Raw genomic sequence first — 16,535 nt, 5'->3', positions numbered from 1 at the left:
GTTGAAGAACGATGATGTTGGAAGGATCCCGATGATGTTGAGGAACGATGATGTTGAGGAACAATGATGTTGAGGAACGCTGATGTTGAGGAACGATGATCTTGATGGATGTCGGCCGCAGTCGGAGTGGGAGGGAGAATCGGGGAGGTTTTGTTTAAAATTAGGGCGTGAAAATTATATATAAGACTAAAGACGCGATTTACCATGCACGCGATTTAATCTGAATCGCGTGAGTTCATCACCGCGATTTAGATTAAATCGCGTGCATGGTAAATCGCGTACATTTAAAAACGCGAATTACCAATCTCGCGATTCATCTAAATCGCGTGAGTTAATCACCGCGATTTAGATGAATCGCGAGATTGGTAATTCGCGTCTTTGAGCGTAAGAAATGGCGCGGAAGGGGTATTTCCGACATTTCGCAGGGCGAAAGGGCCCTTTTTGCCAACTTTAGTGGGCGGGGGCCCTTTTTGGAATTTCCCCTGTTATGGGGGCCATTTCATCAAATTTCCCATAAATTTGTGGTTGAATTTTTTTTATTATATCATCAACAATCACAAGAAATATTTAAAAAAGAAAAGAAGTGTTCATTTATTGCCCTAAAATTGGACTTATGTTGAAACAATAAGAAATATAAGTTTTCTGATAAATAAAAAAAATACTAGTGAACCTAATTATAACATTTGAAAAGTATATTTGCATATTTGATATTTTTATCAAAAAAAAAATTAGCTGCCTAAGCACGCCAATTTTGGAGTCAATATAAACTGCACGCGGAAAGAAATTGATTGAGAATTCGTAGAGAGAGAAAGAGAGAGAATCCCGTGTTCTCCGAGAAAAGAGGAAATTGCGTTGGGCGGGAACGGTTCGCCTCTGCCGGAGGCCGTAGAGCAATCTTCATCAAGCAAGTAAAACCTAGTATTTCTGCCTACATTTGTTATCGATTGATTACAGGTAACTCCCTTCCTTCACACGCTCTCTATTTCTTCTCAATTTTCTGTATTCCTCCAACCTGTTTCACCCACCGGCCGACTGAATAATTAATTAATGAGACGGCAATTGACTATTATCCAACACTTTTGCGATTTTATAAGCCAATTAATCTCTTGCATTTCAAATTTATCTGTATGCAAACAAGACGGTGATATAGAAAATCATATGCTGCGGTAATACCAATCTGTATTCAATGTAGAGTCCTCTCGTGCTTCTTAACTTTCGTAGAAGTTAGGCCTTAATTGACCGATGTTGTCTCTCTTCCTCTTTATCTCTGTCATCTCATTCATGGGTTTGAGGCAAATGTAACTTCCTTATGGTTCTAACAATTTATCAATCTTTTCCCTCTTCAAATCAATTTTCTTTGATCTTCTATCCCCAATAACGAAATTTTGTTTACGGTGTTTTATCAAAATAATAAGAACCACCATAGGTAGGGTATGGTCCACAACAAATTTAAAGCACAAGAAAACACCACTGTTACCAATATTTAGATTTAAAATATTACTCACGTTTGATGACTTTTTCTATAAACTAGATTGGATCCATTCCTTCCTTCGACCCATAACCACACTGTCCTCGTTGGCTTTTCGAGGTTTCTAGAAAACAATTCTTATTCATGCAAAGGATCGACAAACTTTGCCCATTCTTTTCTGTCTCAAGTAGTTGGACACTATTTTTAAAATTAATTTCTTCAACAGTGTCCCATCTTACCTTCAATCATTCTTGGGATACCTCAGTTTTCATCATTGCAAACCTCAACTCTCTGGTAATATTTATCTTTCTTCTTATTTTTTTTCTTTTGAGAAAAGGAAAATCCTTTCTATTGAATTTAACAGTAACAAACGTTTATAAAAAGCACATGAAAATGAACTATTACTTTTGTTACATACCCAAAGAATTAACACTCTATTTCTTCATTCTTAAATCTACTACTCATCATCATCTTTTAAGCATCAATATCCGATTCCTTGCCTAGTAACTCATTTTGGAACGAGTTTGCTACTTTGCTTTATATTCCTCTTTGTGGGCGAGAATGAGTACCTATCTCTTACAGGAATCGAACCCTGTGTCGCAATATCATGTACCCATGTCACAATATCAAGAACCCATTCTTGCTCTTAGTTCTCAAAATTGTCTATATTGTTCTATGATTCTATCACTTACGAGCATCATTAATCTTTACACATTATTCATCTTGATCCAGATTTTAACCGTATAAAGACATTTAAACAGAAGGTGTTCAAGTATTCCCTTTTACCTCTGCACAATGGACATGAAACGTCTTCATCGAATTTAAATTTATCGACTGATCTTTTGTAACCTTCATAATGAAAATTGGTGTTTAGGAACAATTTTGATGACCAAACTAGCTTCCACCACTTCACTCTTTCATCATTGTTGCTGTTTATATCCCATGCTTTGAAATTGAGAATTTATTCACTTTTGGATCAAACCAATTTGGTAATATTTATCTTTTGTTGCTCTACAGGTCCAGTTTCTAGAGAGAAAGATTAATCCATCTTTCTTTTTGGGTGATTAAGAAATAACTTCGCCTTCGCCGTTTTGGTAAGACCAACAACTTTAACATTTGGTTAGTCGGGCTGTCAATAGCCAGTTTGTTGGCAGCCCAAACTTCAGGAATCAAATTCCAAAAAGGAAACCTTAGCACAGGTAAGTCTAGTCGATCCCATACTATTTCTTCTTTTATGATGGCCTTGTGATATGCTTACTATTAATCATCATGGCAGGTAAGTCCTTTGGTTGGGTTACTAAATCGATCTTGGTGCTGTTGAAGTTTTCTCATTCTCGTCATGAGTTCCTTTTCTGGTCTCCAAAGGCCAGTGTTTGCAGCTGCAGCTGTTGCAGTAGCATCTGTTTCTGCTGAGCTTCATGAGAAGTTTAGGTTTTCGGGTGATGTTCTCTCTTCAAAAGAATTGAGTTCAATTTCCAAGATGTCGGAAGCCAATGAGACTTCATGGGTGTCTCACATATCCGTTTCAAAGTTTACAGATTTATCATTCGTGTCCAAAATTCGTATCCCTGTTCCTGAAATTAGACAACCCACTGGGAATGCACGTCAGTATTTGGTTTCTAATGTTTGTTGGAAAACTATGTCAGCATCTCCATGCAGTCTTGTCAACTCTTATCAATCTGCAGAGTTAGCAAAATCTGCAAAACCAACTGCTGTAGGGAATACTATTCTCAAATTTACACCATCATCAGAAGTTCTCTACAGATGGCATCTACCGGAAATTAATGCAGTTCATATCTCTGGGAATTCTGACTGCCTTCAAGAAAAGTCCAAGACTGTTGTTGTTTTGCTTGGATGGCTAGGCTCGAAGCAGAAACATCTTAGCAAATATGCTGAGTGGTATACTGACAAAGGGTTTCACGTCATTACATTCACTTTTCCAATGGCTGAAATTCTCAGTTATAAGGTTGGTGGGAAAGCAGAAGAGCAAGTTGAACTGCTTACTAAACATCTTGTGGAATGGCTGGAAGAGGAGCATGAAAAAAATATAGTTTTTCATACTTTTAGCAACACAGGGTGGTTGACGTATGTATGCCACTCTCATCTACGTCCAATTTTATTATCTTTTATGCACTATGATCTTGTTTGATGTAGTTTTTTTTTTAAATAAATCAATTTTTGTAAAATTTTTCTTGTTGATGAAAAAGTGGATTATTTGAATAATGTGATTGCTGATGAAATATTAATCTTACATAACCCATAGGCCATATCGAACAAGGACTAAAATATCCTTAATTTGTATGTTATATTTAATAAAGTAAAAGTAATTTGTTATTTTGGTTGATGATTTGAATAACGATGAAATTAGGAGTTATTTGGATTAATCTTTCGCGAAACAATGCCTATGATTGACAATTTACGTTTGGTGGATTTCAGGTATGGAGTTATTCTTGAAAAGTTACAAAATATTGATGTCTCTCTAATGGGAAGGATCAAGGGTTGTATTGTAGATTCTGCTCCTGTAGCATCCCCTGATCCACAGGTAATATTTTTTTGTCCATGGTTCTTGTTGTTATTGTTGGTTAAATTGAGAAAAGCTGGAAAGAAGAATGTATTTTCACCTCTTATGTTTTGAATCTTTCACTTTTGTATTTGAGGACAATTAGTTTTTATTAGATGCTGCCTTGCACTTGAAACAATTGGTAATTTAAGGGTGCTTTTGATAAAACTGACAACTGAGTGCTGAATAATTGAATTTTAAGTGTCTGAACAAGTTAAGTGTTCGAAAAATAAATGATAAAATATCTTACTTGATATGTAAGTTCAGTTTTCATTTGATAAAATGGGAAACTAATGTTGGATAAATAACTTAAAAACTATTTTATCTATAGTGGTAATTTGATTAATTTTCAAGGTTAAAGATTTAAAGTTTTCTTATTGATACTTCTACGATATTTCATTCATATCTTACCAAATTTAGTCAAGTTTGCTTAATTTGAGTTGAATCTAAACATTATAAATAATAGTTATAATGAACTTAATCATTTGATTAGTCTTAACAGGAGAACTATTTTTTTCTTTTATGTCGTTTCATTGATTTGTTTTAAATTTCTCCTACGCCTAGTTTAATTGGTATTTTCTCATACAGGTCTGGGCTTCTGGCTTTTCGGCTGCACTTTTAAAAAAGAATAGTGTCGCCACTAAAGGATCCACAAACTCAAACGTGGATGTCAATCCCAGAACAGTCTCTGAAACCAAACCCGCAATTTCAGAGGCAGCATTGTTACTGGTATTGGAGAAGTTCTTCAACGTTGTCTTGAATCTTCCTACAATTCATAGGTAATTAACTAACTACTTTTCCTTAAGGATTAATTATGAAATGCTAGAGCTGGTTTGAGGAGTTATTAAAAATAATGGAAAACCCCCCATTTGATACACAAACAATACTAGATAATCGTTTTTATTTTGTATTGTCCAATATTCCCTTTGAGTTGTAGGCGAAAAGATGAGACTGCTCATTGAAAATTATTTTAAAAAATTAAGGGGTATTTTAGTTACTGATTGATAGATAATGGGTACCCTTCATCAAATAAGGCCCTAGCATGTCAGGGATTAAGCAGATAACAAACCACTATTAGGTTATGTTTATAGTTGTCAATAGCGTATAGTCGCTCAATAGCGTCAAAGCTGCTCATGGATATAGCGTAAAGCAAATAGCGTAGCGAGAACTATTTGAAAATAAAGCGTAGAAAACATATAAATTTCAAAAATAAAAGCTCAAAACATAACAAAAATAAAAGTTTAAATCATAAAAACCAAAAATTCTTAACTAAAAAAAGTTCAAAACATAATCTAAAATTCATTGTCATCTTTTTCTTCATCAAGATTGAGATCATCCTCTTCATTTGAATTTGCATAATGCTCGGCATCATTCTCTTCTTCATCTTCCTCAAACAATTAATATAATTTTTTTTTAAAAAGCGTCGTTTTTGGGGCAATAGCTTTCAGCACTATATGAGCTATAGCGACAAAAGCGGGGCTATTTGAAAGTGCGTAGCCTATTGCGCCTTATAGTTAGATATGGTCACTATTCACTATAGCTAGCGCTACGGGCACTATTGACAATTATGGTTATGCTTGGTTCGAGCATAATTGGAATTGGGGTCCCATTCCAAATTCTTGGGTTAATTGGTTTCAGCTTATTTGCTAATCGTTCTTGTAGTATCGAGAAAGAGAATAAAATAATCGTTAGGCCTGTGAGAATAAGCTAAATCAAATAAGCAGTTTGTTTGTTTAATGACTTAAAATAAGGAAAATTGCTTTTAAATTGGATTGTAAAGCTTTTGTAAGTTTCAATTTCAATTCTAATTATGTATATGGAAGTGTATTCTTAGAGGTTTTACAAGTCCTATTAATTGGATACTCACATACTATGATGGCATTGCAGGAGACTTTTGGATGTGATGGGTCGGTTATCATCCCAACAACCGAGCTGCCCACAGTTATACATCTACAGCTCTGCAGACAGAGTTATTCCTGTAAGATCAGTAGAAATGTTTATAGAAGAACAACGCAAAACCGGGCATGAAGTGAGAGCTTGCAATTTCATCTCGACACCCCATGTTGATCATTTCAGAAATAATCCAATTCTTTACACTTCGCAGCTAACCCAATTCTTCGACGATTGTGTGCTTGACTGTTGCAACAACAATAAGCGCACTTCGTAAATATAACAAAAAAAAAATATACAAATCTCTACATTGATTTTCTTTATTGTTGGAAGAGTCCGCGAAGGACATAAAATTTAGTTTTACATTGCTATTTTTTCATTGTAGTTTGTAGTTACAAATTACAAAGACTGAATGACTAATCATCAGCTCATAGAAAAATTTGAGATTTTGTTACTTATTCTTTTAATGCCGTATTCTCAAGTTTAATATTTTCTGTAGCTTCATGTGATTGTGAGAAATTGTCAATGGTTTTAGTCAAAGTTGTATTTCATTAATACTAAAACTACTGTCAAATGAATTATATAACAAATTAATTACTAAATCTTAAAAGCTCAAACTAATGAAAAAATTCAAAAAAAAAGTATAATTTTTTTTTTTTTTTAATTTAAGAGTTGAATTCAAGAAAAGTTTTTTAATAATTTTTTCAAAATAATTTAATCGGACATGAATGATAACGTTATCTAAAAGATATGATTGATCGTTTATTGACTTGAAGAATCCCAAGGGAAAAAAAGTTTCTTTTAAATTTGTTGATAGTAAGAATTCCTCTGCGAGTTACTCCAAAGCAAAGGAAAAAATTTGGGAGATAATGTTCACCAATCCCCTTGGAATAAAGACGTTACAAATGTAACTCGACTCGAATATGAAATATTTTCATGGCGAAATTGTCCCTTGACTATGTAAAGATCGTGATATCGATAAGGAGTAAAATAAGCATCAATAACTTTGAAGTCTCTTCCTTGGAAAATTTGTGGTTGAAAGTGGGTGACCAAACGATTTTTCTCATCAATGAACTAGTGAACATTAGCAATTGTGACCCACTTTTATTAGAAGCTTCATAGAGATTGAAAAAAACAATAAACTTGGTGTCTCAGGATGCCACATCTCCAGATGCCACAGGTTTTTCCAGATGAGAATATTTTTTGGTTTCCAATAGAGAAGTGAAGGAGGGGATGGATGGATCCCCAGTTTTGGGTATAACCCTATACTACAACCACAATTAACTTTATTAGCTAAAGAGATCCATTCGAAGTTCTTACTGTATTTGAATGAAATTGTTTTAACCTATCATCGTTATGGTATTTCTACCACCACTTATAAATGAGTGAGTGATTAAAGGATATAAGGTCCTTGACTTCGAGTCCTCCCTCATTCTTACTCAACTTAGTATTGTTCTAGTTAACCAAGTGAGAGACGCGAGAAGAGATAGAATTACATCAAAAAAAATTACCCATAATTGTCTCCATTCTTTTTGTCGTGGTCGTTAAGATGGGGTGAATAGAAATCACATAGATTGGGATAGTCGAAGAAGTGATATTGATAAGGGTGAGCTTCCCGAATTTTTATAAGAGCTTAGTAAAACTAAGGGCTAACATTCCATCTCAATAATGGGTTTCAAGTATCCATACTTCTAATATTTCTCTAACAGGAAGGTGAGGTATTTGCACCATTTCAAATTTGTCTTTGTTAACAAGGAGTCCCGAACAAACTTCAATAAGAATGAGAATCATTTTGAGACAAATAAGATTAATCTTTATTAAGTTTGTTAAACAAAGAGTATCATCGGTAAAAAAGGTGATGAATGATCTCGCAAAACATCTTTGTAGTCCCACCATTAATGCCCCAAAACGGACCGAGCATGGAGGCTAAAAGCATAAATGAAGGTTCAATGACGTTTATGAACAATAGAGGGAGAGAGCGTTCCATCGACGAAGGCCCCTTGAGCTCTTGAAGAAGCTGATAACTTCTCCGGTGACGATAACTTAAAAATGAGGCTCAGTCACACAAGTTTTGATCCATCTTTTCTATTCGGTTCATTACATGGAAGAGAATATTTCAATTAAGAGTTAAATGCTGAATAGTCCCTGAAGGTTTGGATATTAGACTACTTGGTCCCTGAACCAAAATAATAGAACCCGTTAGTCCCTGCCGTCCAAATCTGTTAGTCAAAAGCCTTTTGACTGTTAAATAATGACCATTTTGCCCTTAATTTTTTTAAAATTAAAAACAAATTAAATTAAATTAAACCTAACCTAACCTAACCTAAATCTAATCTAACCTAACCACAGTGCAAGCGATCGTGATTTAAAATCAAACAAACCAAAGAGATCTCTCGTCGAAGCCAGTCGAACCCCTTCTCCCAAATCGGGATTTGAAGACGAATCCACAGTGCAAGCGATTGACGACGACCTGGGCGACTAAGGCAAGAGAACGATTGGTGTTAATATGAAAGAATGCAAGATCTGTATGTAATCCAAGCTCGTTCGGTAGATAACCGGCAATGTCACCATGGTTGAGATCGATTCCAGCGACTGTTCTTATGGAAGGATTGTCTGGAGGCGGTGCACAGTATACATCGGTGTATGTAAAGACGTTAGATCCAATTCAGATGGCTGTGAGATTGAGAGGATCTGAGAGAATGGCGAGCTTCAAAGCTTGCAAAGCAATGTATGCATTTCGGAGTCGAGGATTTTCGAAGGAGAGAGATGGGTCTACTAGTGTTACATTCTCAGCTTGAACGTAGGTGGTGATGAAGAAAAAGAAGAAGAAGAAAGTAATAGAGTTTGTTTTCTTCATCTCAGATTAGACATCCGACGCTCCTACGAACCACCGGCGACTGAAGGGCTCCTCTCCGGCGGAGGGGATATTGATTGAAGAAGGTAGCTTTCTTTGTGCGATCTCGACTGGCCGATTGTGGATTTAGGTTAGATTAGATTTAGGTTAGGTTTTAATTTAATTTAATTTGTTTTTAATTTAAAAAAAAAAATGTAAGGGCAAAATGGTCATTATTTAACAGTCAAAAGGATTTTGACTGAAAGTTTTGGACGATAGGGACTAACAGATTCTATTATTTTGGTTCAGGGACCAAGTAGTCTAATGTCCAAACCTTCAGGGACTATTCAACATTTAACTCTTCAATTAATGTGATAATAAATCTTTTAAATATAGAGTTTAAATAGATTACTTGAATCATTTCTTCTAGAAATAGAGTCCAAATATTTGTTAACAAGGGGTGAGGCTTTAGTAATTTGTCTCCCTCGCACAAAGGCCATCTGATTAGAAAATAATGTGAGGAATGAAGAAAATATGTCCTTTAATTTAATGTGCAATGACTAAACCTAGATAGGACAATTAACGGTGATAATTTAATCCGATTATGTTAGGAGTTGCAATGCTTTGTTAGAAACTAACTACGATTAATGAGGTTAAACCCATATCTATTATAATTGGGTCCTATGAGGTCACACACTTAGAATTGGAAGAATAGATTAATGAGAATGAAATCCAATTATTAATAATATATTAGATATTATTAATAATTAGAAATAATATTTTATTTATGAAATAAAATAATTAACCATGGTAAATTGATTATGAAAACGTGATATATGAAATTAATTATGAATATAATGATTTGAAATAGATTTTATTTAGGAAATAAAACGTTTATCAAAAATATTAATTGCAAAATGGAGGAATGCCAAAAGATGGTCTTTTGGTTTTCTTTTGCCCTGACTCTCTAATTTAACAGCTTAAAATAAGGATCTGGGAGATTATAAGTGATTGAAAAACTCATTTTTCCCCATAAGCAATTAGATTGTTTCTGTTATTCTTTCGTCCTAGCAGTCGAAGTCAAGTGAATCTTGACGAGCTTGTGTGGACCAACTAGATGAGCAACACGTGGGGCTCTTATCCTTTATACTACAAGATATACCGAATTCACGTATCAAATGTATCACGTATTCGATAATGCTTTTAATCGCTAAATGCATGAACATCCTGAATAGATGTTAAGATATAATCTTATTTTCTGCAACATACATCTAATGGAAGTCTTCAATGATATCAAAGCGAGGTTTTAGCATAAAACGATTGAATAAATTAATCGTTAATTTTGATTCCATAATATATTGAAGATCTTGTTAGCCTTCTAGTTTTCTAGAAAATTTTACATGAACAAACGTAAAATTAAAATAAATACTTTAAGATTAGATAATATAAATATTTGAATAAAATAAATATGATTTATGTTACTATTTCTTAAGAGTTAAGAAATATTAAAGATTAAAATAAATATGATTTATTTAATACATTTTTTTGGGGGAAATTGTTTTACAATTTATTTTATAATTAGATTATTATATATAATTTTAATTCAATTTATGAAATTTAAGTTCAAGGATGGAGATCCGTGAAAGATTTTTTTTTTTATAAAAGACAACAAAACATTAGTTCCTAAAGAATATTTGGGCAATGCCTTTCCATGTCATAACCCATGTAGTTTATGGTTTTTTGGTTGAATGGGTTTCACAAAAGCGATGGTGTACTTCCTCAATCTTATACTCATGAGGGTGAATCTATACGGGGATTCATAAACCTTGATACGGTTGTACCCAACAAGAGACCAAAAGAAAGTTTTAGATCTTGAGGCATGGAGATGATTCTAACATTGGATGTGAATTATCAACCAAGAATTATAAAAGAATGTTTATAATTAGTAAATTGTTACTTACCTTAAACACACAAGTCCTAAGGCAGTGCAAAAGTATGTTGGGCTTGTATGTGATGGAATTTTGGATCATTTTATTCATAAGGAACAATTATAACTTGAATAAAATGTGCAATAGTATATATTAAACTGTTTAATCATAGATATTTATAATTTTTTTTCTTGACTAATTTGCATATCAATCACATAATGTAGATAATGGCAAACGATAATTTTAAGTTCTCTCTACGCTCAATTGTTGAGAAAAACAAGCTCAATGGAACGAACTTCCTTGATTGGGAAAGGAATCTGAGAATCATTCTCAGGTCTGAGGGACCTGAGGACGCCCTTGCAACCCCTATCCCGATAGTGACAGAAACATCATCTGATGAGAAGAAGGCAAACACAATTCGGCTGAAAAACGAAGCATTGCCTATCACTTGCTTAAAACTTGCCGCAATGGAACTTGAATTGCAAAAGAGGTTTTTAAATTTTGATGCCTATACCATCATAAGTGAACTGAAAACATTGTTTCAAGATCAGACAAGGATAGAACGATATGAGACTCACAAGGCTATACTTAATAGCAAACTTGTAAAGGGAAAACATGTGAGTCCTCATGTAATTAGTCTTACTGGACTATTCAAGAGGGTGGGAAATTTGGGAACCCCATATGACCAAGAGTTGGCCACTGATATTGTTCTTAGATCCTTACATGATGGTTTTACACCATTCAAAATGCAATACCATATGAATGGTCTAAAGTATGATTTGAATGAGCTCCATAACTTGCTTAAAAATGTTGAAGTCAATATGATTGATGACAAGAGGAAGGAAGTTCTGAATGTCAACAATGGGAAGGGTTTCAAGAAGGTGGCCAAGAAAAGGAATAATAACCAAGGGAAAGACAAACAAGTTGTCATACCCAATGGTGGTGGGAAGCTAAGGGTAGCCTCTGATCATGATGTTTTTTCTGCAAAGCCAAGGGACACTAGAAAAGAAACTGTCCCAAGTACCTAGAAGAAAAGAAGAATGGGACTGTGAGTTCCGCTTCATGTATTTATGTTATTGAAATTATGACAACCAATGTTCTCCCATTAAATGATGGTCCCACTTGGATATTTGATATTGCATGTGGTGTTCACATTATTTCAAATGTGCAGGGACTAAGAAATATAAGACAAGTGAAGAAAGGGGAGAGATCTGCGTGTTAGAAATGGAGCAAATGTTGTTGCGCTTGCCGTATGAGTTTATAGTCTATGTTTACCTTCTGGTTAGTATTTGAACTTAATAATTGTTATTATGTTCCTTGCATTACTAAGAACCTTATTTCGGTTGCTGTATTATATTCTGATGGTTTTGAATTTAACATTAAAAATGAGAGTTTTTCTGTTTTTAAGAATGATATTTTCTATGCGTCTGCTCAAATGAGTAATGAGATCTTCATTTTGGATCTCAAATCAGAATTATATAACATAAATAACAAAATATGCAAGTTAAATAATTTGAGTGAAGCCTACCTATGGCATTGTCGATTGGGTCACATCGCTGTTAATCGCATGAAGAAGCTCCATAAAGATGGACTTCTTAAAGACATGAATTATGAATCCATTGTTGCATGTCAATCATGTCGAATGGGAAAAATGACAAGGTCACCTTTCAAAGGAAAGTTTGAAAGGGCTACTAAACTACTGGGCATATTACATACTAATGTATGTGGACCGATCAACACAGAAGCTAGAGGTGGCTATAGATACTTCATCACATTTATTGATGACATGAGTAAATATGGATATGTTTACCTCATGTCACATAAATCGGAGCCCTTTGAAAAATTCAAAGAATTTAAAAATGAAGTAGAGACTCAATGTGACAAGAAAATAAAAGCAATTCGATCTGATCATGGCGGTGAGTATTTGAGCCACGGATTTGATCATCATTTGAAAAACTGCGGTATTGTAACACAGTTGTCAACCCCATGAACACCACAACTTAATTGTGTGTCTGAAAGGAGAAACAAGACTGTTAGATAAAATTAGACCGGTTCATATAAACCTAACTTAAATAAATCTTACATACAAGAACAAGGAACCGGACCGGACAAACAAAAGAACCGACTAAGAAAACTAGCCGGTCAAGCAAGTAAACCGACCAAGAATACTTGGAACATGACCGCACAAAGAAAGGGTCGGCCAAAGCTTAAAACCGGAAATATCAGACAGCCGACCAGCCACAAGGCAGAGGAATAACCGGAAGAAGTCCGGTTATATCACCCATACCGGAAGCCATCCGGTTAAGTCGAATGACCGACTAGTACAAGAAGACAATTCGGGTATTTGTTGAGAATGATGCCAAAGGAACAGACTGAACACTTCCATATTCATACAAGTCTGAGGAAAGTCTGCAGGCTGCAGAAGACAGTCCTACAGGATCTTTCCACTTCGGGATAAGTCAGAAAGGAGATCTCCCAAGTACAGACAACTGCCTAACAGACAGTGTCTATATTGAGTAAAAGACAAACCTAGCAGGTTTGTCTTACATACCGGAAGAACAGACTGCCAGGTCTGAGGTTGACCATCAGGTCTGAGGAAACGACCGCAGGTCTGAATCTCTGAATCACTGAACATCTGCACCCCTGCTCAGCCAATCAGATTCAAGGCAGTGAAGTATGACCGTTGGCATATTTCACCTATAAAAGAGGCATTTGAAGAAGAGTAAATGTGCGACACACAGAGACATACTGGGACACAGATATACAGTGAGACAAGTGAGAAATTCGCATTTATTCTACAAGTAATAAGACTGTGCTGTTCTAGAGAAAGCCTGAGTGCTAGGGTGTGTAGCTTACAATTCCGGTATAAATTGTAAGGGTGTCGTCGAGCAGGAAATAAGTCTCGATCGGATTGTACTTGTATTCCTTAGTGAATATCCTTCTCGCGGTTTCGAGAGGAAGGGGTGACGTAGGAGTTTTATCTCCGAACATCCATAAAATATGTTCTGTCATTTACTTCCTGCCGGTTTCATTATCTAACCGATCCGTACGACTATAACCGACTTAACTTTATCTAAGCCGAATCACCAGGTTACCGAAACCGACCCACCATTCTCTTTAATCTTCATCATCTGAAACCGACTCTGTCTATTATACAAAGTGTGCCGCTTCAACCTGAAAGCAAATCTCTTCCGCGATTGAACCTACTTCAAGGGTTTGTGACAGGTTGTGTAGTATTGAAACCCCGGTGTTAATCTCTAACCGGATTAACCACTACCCTCCGAGTAAGAACCGCTAACCGGTTCAACCCTCGGTCCTCCAGCGGCTACCTAGATCCTAACAATTGGTATCAGAGCAGGTAGTTTCAATACTCAAGCAAGCATGTTTCAGGATAGGCCTCCAATGCTAGAAGGTGATGACTTTGCCAACTGGAAGGCACGCATGCACCTGCACTTAATCACCTTGGATGATGAAATGGAGTCCATTCTGACCGAAGGACCGATATTCATTGATAAGGACAGAAAGGAATGGACGGCTGAAGATAGGAGAAGAAACAACCTGGATAATCATGCTAGAAACCGGATCTCCAACAGTGTAGACAGAAACACATACTGCAAGATTAGAGACTGCAAAACCGCGAAGGATACATGGAACACGGTTATCCAGATTTTTGAGGGAAATGAAAGAACAAAGGAGAACAAGATAATAGTGGCTACATAGAAGTTTGAAAGCATCAAAATGAAACCAGGAGAAACTATGAAGGAATACAGTGACCGGTTCACTGGTGTGTTAGATGAGTTAGCAACTCTGGGCAAGAGGTATGACAACAAAGAGGTCATTATGAAAGCTTTGAGATCTCTTCCAAGTACTTGGGACATAAAAACAATGGTAATGAGGGAATCAAAGAGCCTACGTAAGATGAAACTACACGATGTATTCGAAGATCTTAAAGCATATGAGTTCGAAATGAGATCTAGGACTGAAGAAGAAGTCTCGGCCTCAACATCAACCAGAGCACTAATCACATCTACAGAACCGGTTGCACTTGCACCTGCACCTGCACCGGCCCCTGCACCTGTACCGATCAGAACCGCCGAACAGTTCACCGAGGATGCCATGGCAATGCTTGCACAGAAGTTTGGGAGGTTCATGAAAAGAAGCCAACCGACAAACAACTACTATGGTGATAAACCCAATGTAAGATGTTATAACTGTAACTGTTTGGGACATTTTAAGTGGGAATGCAGGAAACCGAGGAGGGATACCCAGAAACCGGATTACCAAAATAACCGGAACAACTATCAACAAACCGGTGAAGGAAGTGAGGTACCGAAAGCACTAATAGCCGACGATGGAGAAAGCTTATGGGCTCACAGTGACAGTGATGATGAACTCACGTGCCTCATGGCAAATGAAGAACAGGTATTTGACTCTCCTTGTGAAGAATTTACTAAAGATGAATTATACAATGCATTGAATGACATGGTAGAAGAATATAGGAACCTACTAGCCATGCTACCTAAGCACCTCAACATTAGAACCGATCCCATAGTATCCATTCCGACAGAACCAGAGGTACCCATTATAATCGAACCGGAGGTCGTACAACCTGATGATACCCATACCTTAGAAACCGAGTTAGATCCTAAGACCGAACAATCCAGTGAACCGGCTAGAGAATTAACCGAGGAATAAAATGCCCGACTTCAATATAAGATGGCTGCATATAAGAGATCTAGTGATATAGTAAAGAAAATGTGTAGTCATTACAGATATCCTCGTTGCAAGTTTGGCCTAGGATACACAGAGGATAGCTCCAAAGACCGAAAACCCGTAGAGAAAGTAAGGTTTACAAGAGGTAACCTCCCCCTTATAAAATTTCTTAAAAGCTCCTGGACCGCTGAAGAAGAGTTGACCGCATACTACAGGGAAGAAAAGCTAAAATACGACTATGTTGGTCCAACCGACTCTGAGAAATGGCTTGACCCTATGAAAAGAAAAGCCGAAATCCTCAAATATATGAAAACCAATCCTGAACCGCATAAGCCAAACCAAAGATCACCAAACCGAAGATCACCACCATTTAAGACCTATGTAGAAAAACCGAGATACACAAGACCGAGTGCCAAAAGGACAGTTAAAACCCTAGCAAAGAAGACCGTCCGGTTTATCAAGGTTTGGATACCTAAGGGACTAATCGCATGTGGACCCAAGTAAATGTGGGTACCAAATAGTTGTAAATATGTATATTTTGCAGGATCTAAAGAAACGGCTAGGAAACTCTAAATGGTTCTTGGATAGCGGCTGCTCCAGGCACATGACCGGAAATAGCAATTTGCTAACCGATATCAGAACAGTAACCGGTGCTCTAATCACCTTCGGTGACAACTCAAAAGGTAGAACTGTGGGCAAGGGTAAGATTGTCCATGGTAACCTAACTATTGATAATGTACTTCTAGTTGAAAACCTACGCTTTAACCTGCTTAGCATTAGTCAGATGTGTGATGCTGGATACACGGTAGAATTTCATAAACATGCATGCTTAGTTAAGAACTCTCAAGGTATTGTACTGCTAACCGGAAATAGGATAGGTAATATCTACAAGGTAGACTGGAAAACGAAGGTAGAATATCCTATATGCATGATAGCTAAGACTGATCAAACCTGGTTGTGGCATAAGAGACTAAACCATCTAAACATGAAAACTTTAAACTACATTCGCGGTAAAAAGCTAGTTGAGGGCATTCCTGATATAGTATTTAATCAAGATAAGGTTTGCTCAGCATGTCAAATGGGTAAACAAACTAGGTCAACCTTTAAGAGTAAAGGAAATATCCAATCTAGCCGATGTTTAGA

At 36.2% G+C, this 16,535-nt stretch overlaps 2 protein-coding genes across 2 annotated transcripts; both read left to right on the top strand.

The window, feature by feature from the left end:
• Positions 1-783: 783 nt before the first annotated feature.
• Positions 784-6,416, top strand: LOC124914376 (transmembrane protein 53). The gene is made up of 6 exons (XM_047454913.1): positions 784-954; positions 2,486-2,667; positions 2,745-3,553; positions 3,905-4,010; positions 4,617-4,807; positions 5,916-6,416. Exons 3-6 carry the CDS (start codon positions 2,808-2,810, stop codon positions 6,193-6,195), a joined length of 1,323 nt encoding a protein of 440 aa, XP_047310869.1. The 5' UTR covers positions 784-954; positions 2,486-2,667; positions 2,745-2,807; the 3' UTR covers positions 6,196-6,416.
• A 4,490-nt stretch (positions 6,417-10,906) lies between these two features.
• On the top strand, positions 10,907-11,707 carry LOC124915775. The gene has a single exon (XM_047456540.1). The coding sequence runs from the start codon at positions 10,907-10,909 to the stop codon at positions 11,705-11,707; it is 801 nt and encodes a 266-aa protein (XP_047312496.1).
• The last annotated feature ends 4,828 nt before the right edge of the window (positions 11,708-16,535 follow it).

The sequence above is a fragment of the Impatiens glandulifera genome, chromosome 9, assembly GCF_907164915.1.
Source record: "Impatiens glandulifera chromosome 9, dImpGla2.1, whole genome shotgun sequence".
Taxonomy (NCBI): Eukaryota; Viridiplantae; Streptophyta; class Magnoliopsida; order Ericales; family Balsaminaceae; genus Impatiens; species Impatiens glandulifera.
The sequence above is the reverse complement of the archived record's forward strand: the minus strand, read 5'-3'. Positions and strand labels throughout refer to the sequence as shown.

Bases quoted from the DNA above. Each gene is read 5' to 3' on its own strand.
- LOC124914376 (XM_047454913.1), top strand. From the start codon at position 2,808: ATGAGTTCCTTTTCTGGTCTCCAAAGGCCAGTGTTTGCAGCTGCAGCT. The intron at 3,554-3,904 runs GTATGTATGCCA...GGTGGATTTCAG, and splicing joins AGCAACACAGGGTGGTTGAC to GTATGGAGTTATTCTTGAAA. The intron at 4,808-5,915 runs GTAATTAACTAA...ATGGCATTGCAG, and splicing joins AATCTTCCTACAATTCATAG to GAGACTTTTGGATGTGATGG.
- LOC124915775 (XM_047456540.1), top strand. From the start codon at position 10,907: ATGGCAAACGATAATTTTAAGTTCTCTCTACGCTCAATTGTTGAGAAA.